General features: G+C 28.5%; 1 protein-coding gene across 1 annotated transcript; it reads left to right on the top strand.

Moving 5' to 3' along the window:
• Nucleotides 1–2,508: 2,508 nt before the first annotated feature.
• LOC112728057 (ferritin-2, chloroplastic) lies at nt 2,509–5,231 on the top strand. The gene is made up of 8 exons (XM_025778037.3): nt 2,509–3,304; nt 3,455–3,538; nt 3,627–3,687; nt 3,991–4,078; nt 4,215–4,276; nt 4,387–4,452; nt 4,663–4,726; nt 4,886–5,231. The coding sequence occupies exons 1-8, from the start codon at nt 3,000–3,002 to the stop codon at nt 4,933–4,935; spliced, it is 780 nt and encodes a 259-aa protein (XP_025633822.1). The 5' UTR covers nt 2,509–2,999; the 3' UTR covers nt 4,936–5,231.
• Nucleotides 5,232–5,973: the final 742 nt, after the last annotated feature.

Genomic DNA, 5,973 nt, shown 5'->3' with positions numbered 1-5,973 from the left:
ATATTTCATCTATATTTTTTAATTGTCTATGCACATATTGAAATTTTATTCTTTTTCTATTTTTTTTAGATTTTTTAATTAATTTTATTGAAATATTTATTAAGCTTATTACCCATTCATATCTCTTCTATATAGATAGTCAAAAATATTTAAGTGTTTCAATTATTCCATTTTTCTTTTATATTTTTTACTTTTTTTTAATTTATTATATCTTTATTTTTAATATTCACTTCACTAAGACTTCTTCTTAAATTTGATTTTAGAGTTTTATTATTTAAATTACAAATTACATTAAATTTTATAATATATAAAATTAATGGAACAAATTATACTGTAAATAATAATAATGAATATAATAACAAACTAAATAAAAATAAAGTAATATAATAACAAACCAAATAAAAATTGTGAACAATAATAGCACATATGATAACAAAAAAAAGTAAAAGAAAGAACAATAATAGTAATGTGAAGAATGCTGCATACTGTATATGTAAATGAGCTAAAATGAACTATAGTACAAGAATGAGGATTTTTTTATTTAAATTAAATAAATATAATATTTATCGATTTAAATAAACGTGAAAGAATTTACTAAAATGCGTAGTTAGTCATATTTGGAATACAGTGGATAACTTCTAAAAATAGTCACATTTTGGATGCACTGTAATACGAAGTCTGAGAGTCATATCTCGCGTGCATCCAAGATATGAACATTAGCGCATTTCGAATACACTGTATCTGAGATATGTTTATATTCTAATATGGAACAGTGCATCCGAGATACGTGCGAAGATGCAGGAAGGGAGCAATACATCCTAGATATATAAAAACTGAAAAGTATATTAATTTAAAATAATAAAAAATTAATTAAAAAAGTTTCTTCTCTTTATTTTAAAATAATTAAATATTATATTTTATATATATTTTTAAAATTAATTTGATATATTATCAATTTAAAGAATATTAATAGGTAGACAATATTCTTTTTTGGAAAAGTCTAGGGGCCAGGAACTTTTGTGTTTTCTGGCCAGCACTTAACCATCAAAATAAAAGTGCGTGATTTCTCACCATTAGATGTAATCTCACACCATTAAAAACACTATTGATGGCCAATTGATGGTTACAAAACACCAAAATTGCTGGCCTCCTAGCATTCCTCTTCTTTTTTATCTTAACCATTTTTTTTAAAAAACTAATAATTTTACTTATATTTAGACAATTAAATTTGGTTATTTTTAAAAAATATATTATATATGAATATTTATTAATGTTGATTTGTTTATTTATTTATTTTTATTTTTGATATTTATATTAAGATAAATATTATTTCATGTTAAATTTAATAATATAATTTTTTTGTCATAAATTTTAATGAAAATATTTTTTATTTTTTTAATTCTTTTATTTTTATTATTAGAAATTTATCAAACACACTAAAAAATTTAAGATATTTATTAAAAAAATATTTTTCTATTAACTTAATAATACTCAAACAAACACATAATATACAAATTTTTACATATCACATACAAATTTTTGCACATAACATACAAATTTTTGCTGTAAATATATTTTGTTAATTAAGTAAGTCAATGTTTTAGGTATATGGTCTTTCAAAAATATTATGTGATGCACATCAAAATTTATGTATTATGCACTAAGATTTTTGTGTTGTACACCAAAATTAATGTGATGTACATATTTTTTAGTATAATATACAAATTTTTGCATATTGTACACAAATTTTTGCACATTACACACAAAATTAGCTGCGAATGTAATTTGTTAGTTGGGCAAGTCAATATTCTAGATATATAACCTTTTAAAAATTTCTATGTTGCACGTCAAAATTTCTATGTCATGTACTAGAATTTTTGTGTTGTACACTAAAATTTATGTGATTGTATATTTTATTGGTTAGGTATTAATGTTTTGAATATATATTTTTTTAAAATTTTTTGTATTGTATATTAAAATTTGTGTATTATACATTAAAATTTATGTTTTGTGTATAAAAATTTGGTGTTCTAATTTTTTAAATATTTATAGAAAAAAAATAAAAAGATGATAATAATAATAAAAAAAAAGAGAAGGAAAAAGAAATGTCCAGTATATAAAAAAAGAAGCGCCGGAAAATTTGATTAAAAATTTAGTTAAAAAAATATTTGGATGTCTAATTTTATTATATTTTTAATATATTGAAATATATGTAAAAAAAACCTACAACGGTTATGATTGTGGCATTAACAAGTATTTTTAAAGAATTATTAATTTTTCTGATAAACTTTAGAGTGGAAGAAAAATTCTGTTAAGTGTATACTAAAAATTAATTATATATTGTGATAAAAAAACATATTTCGTATGTCTCATATAATTTCTTTTATGTTACTGTTATTAATAATTTTATTATGTTAAAATTAATTATTCTAATAATTAGTTAATTATTTAATTAAAGATATATACATTTTTTCATCTTAAATAATTTGATAGCTGAATTTTTTTCATGCACTTAGAATTTTTGTCGAAGAGATAATGCTACTTTCATTTTTTTTTTCCTTTAGAGAAGCATTATTTTAGTAGTATACAAAAAAATTGAACTTCAAATCTGAAATAAAAAAAAAAGCAAGAAATTGTTGAGCCGTTGAGAGCGCGAGTGAGATAGAATAACCCGGTGGAGCGCGTGGAGGTCGCTGAACCGAACATTTGATCTGTTTCGTGGTGGCAACGTGGAAAGGATATTTCCATTGATTCCACATTCACACTGGATAGGGCCACGAGCCCGCCACACGCCCCAACTCCCCAACAAATCTCAACCCTCCACGTGTATCTCAATCCAACGGTCCATAATTATTCATATTCCTAAAACGCCCTTCAACACCACTACTTATATCCCCTTTACCCCTTCCCCATTTCTTCGCACCACAGAATCTCTTAGAAGCCGCCATTACCACACTCTTCTTCTTCTTCTTCTTCTTCTTCTTCTTCTTCTTCCCGAAATGGCCCTCTCTTGCTCCAAAGTCTCTAGCTTTTCTCTTTCACCTGTTTCTAGTGGTTGCGATGTTTCTGCGAACAGAAAGATCGCAGCTTTGAGCTTCTCTTCTTCTTCTAAGAGTAGGAGCTTCAAGGTTGTTGCAGCCGGGGGCGGCGTTGATGTTCCTTCTAAGCCACTCACTGGTGTGATTTTTGAACCTTTTCAAGAGGTTAAGAGGGATGCTTTTGCTGTTCCTATAACACCAAATGTTTCGTTGGCTCGTCAGAACTACGCTGATGAATCTGAATCCGCTATTAACGAGCAGATTAAGTAAGAATTCTCATGATTTCTCACTTTTGTCTTGTTTTCTACATAGAATTATAGATCTTCTATATTTTTAGAATTTGTACGGCTATCATAATTTGTTGTTGTTATTAATTATTTTTATGATGAGATGATTTATTTGGTGTATGAATGCAGTGTGGAGTACAACGCTTCCTATGTGTACCACTCTTTGTTTGCATACTTTGACAGAGATGACATTGCTCTCAAGGGATTTGCAAAGTAAGTAACTTACATCTGTGAATTCACTTCTTCCGTTTCTCAAATGGGATTTAAATTTGAGTGTATTGTATTTTGTTGAAAATTGCAGGTTCTTTAAGGAATCAAGTGAAGAAGAAAGAGAGCATGCTGAGAAGCTTATAAAGTATCAGGTTGGTGTTGGAACTCTTGGCTTTAAGGATGATTATGTTATGTGTGTTATGTTTTAAATACCTTGGTGGTCAAAATTTTATTGAAAGATCTTTAGGAAAAGGGAGAGAAATGATTATTATCTAACAAAAAGTAATTGATGTTGTATAGTCATATGTCCAAACCATTTTCCTAATGCTCAATTAATTAATTAAGATCGCATACTTAGTGCCTTGAGTGAATTGTTTGAGTTTGCTAGTGTTGTTGGTTACTACTTGGCTCTTAAGATATATGTGTAATGAGATGTGTGATTCTGATTGGTTCAGAATGTTCGCGGTGGTCGGGTGACACTGCATCCCATCACCGGTCCTCCCTCAGAATTTGCACATGCTGAAAAGGGTGATGCACTCTATGGTAATGTTCTCAATAGTCATTTACCTTGATTTTTCTCTGTTTTCAGATTGATACAAATAGTGCTATTAGTTGTGTTCTGCAATATAATTTAATCTTATTTTGTACTTGCTCATTTTCGTTTTTCTGTTTGATACAGCCATGGAATTAGCTTTGTCTTTGGAGAAATTGGTGAATGAAAAGCTTCTTTCTCTTCACAGTGTAATGCCTCTTGTGCCTTTTTGCTCTGAGTTGAATTGTTTTTCAATATGCTGTCACATTATTTTTAAACTCTAGTTCTTAAGGTTAAATCTGTTCTTCATGAATCATAGGTTGCGGACCGTAACAATGATCCACAACTTGCCGACTACATTGAAAGCGAGTTTTTGTATGAGCAGGTATAACTTTGCTGAATTATGTCTACTTGAGATTTCAGGTTAACCAGAACTTGGATCCATAAAAGCACTAGATTTAGAACAAGAAGTGAATAAAATGAAAAATTCTTACATGGGAACAAGCAGAAATTAGGGTGGATTATATTTGCATCATTACAAAGTGTAAAAATTAAATAAGGGTTTGTGTAACATCTTTTGTTTTGGTTGGTACAGGTTAAATCAATCAAGAGGATTGCAGAGTATGTTACTCAATTGAGAATGGTTGGAAAGGGTCATGGTATGCACATAACCTATATAGATAGCTCCACTCACTTTTAAATTGCTTCTAAACATTTTCACACCAAACAGTCTAAGAAGAAATAAAATGTCTAAAGTGAAAAATGCTATGGTGTTGGGTTTCTGACTGAAAGTATGACTCTGCTTTTGTTGCTTGCAGGTGTGTGGCACTTTGATCAAGTTCTTCTCCATGAGGAAGCTCATGTATAATCTTGAACAACTTGCTCTCCGCAACTTGGCACTGTCTAAACTCAACGTTGTGTGTTGTTTCATAGTTGTACGATAGAACTAGTATTTGACTTGCGTAGATGCGTGTGTTATGAGATTTGCTTAAGATATTGATTAGCTTAGTGATCTTTGTATTAATGTAGGAATTATGTGGTTGCTAGTGTCTGTCTAGAAGGCTAGAGAGCCTAGAAGTCAATATTGTGAAAGTATATCTACTTCTACTTTGTAGCTTGCAATTTCATTTTGTTGGAAATAAAAGTGATGTTGTACCGAAAAAAGAGCTTGTTATTTGTATGGTGCAAGTAGAACTATGAATTATGTGATGATTTTTAATTTTCATTCAATGCCAATGATTAGTACATTGGTCTTATCATTAAGAGTATCTTATGAAGACAAAATGATGATGGTGAGATTTGAGAAAGAGATGTTAAACATTAGTAGAAGCTAAATGTTAATTTCTAGTGAAACAGTATTGGGAGAGAGAAATGTCCCTATAGTTCATGAGATGCATAAGAGTGAAGGATTGATCAGGCTTCTTGTTGCATGAGAATTTTCAGCAAACTCCATTGTTGATTCCATATTCCGTGTATTTTTAATATTGAATATCATTGCTATTTTTTATATTATTTACTCTACTATTCAACCTTCAAGTAACTCCTAGCGAAAGTATAAGAAGTTTAAAATTCTTAATTTTGATGGAAAATATTAAAAGCATTTATCTTTGACTTTGTAATTTTCGAATCAAGAATTCTTTGTCTGACCAATTTTATTAATTTACAACTTCTTTACTTAAAACTTAAGAGAATGAAATTGGCCGTTATTATTATAATAAGGCTTTATACTTTCACTCTTACATTTCAAAAATACAAGAGCAAGATATTCTTAAAACTTATATCCATTTAATGAAAAAATTTAACAATCTTGCATTTTAATCAAACATGTCGCTTTTGTAAAAATGTCTTCAGATATCATTTTAACAAGAATTTTTCAATTGAATCCTTTTCTTCTTTTACAAGTTTA

This window comes from Arachis hypogaea, chromosome 12 (assembly GCF_003086295.3).
Source record: "Arachis hypogaea cultivar Tifrunner chromosome 12, arahy.Tifrunner.gnm2.J5K5, whole genome shotgun sequence".
Taxonomy (NCBI): Eukaryota; Viridiplantae; Streptophyta; class Magnoliopsida; order Fabales; family Fabaceae; genus Arachis; species Arachis hypogaea.
This window is presented reverse-complemented; position numbering and strand designations above follow the sequence as displayed.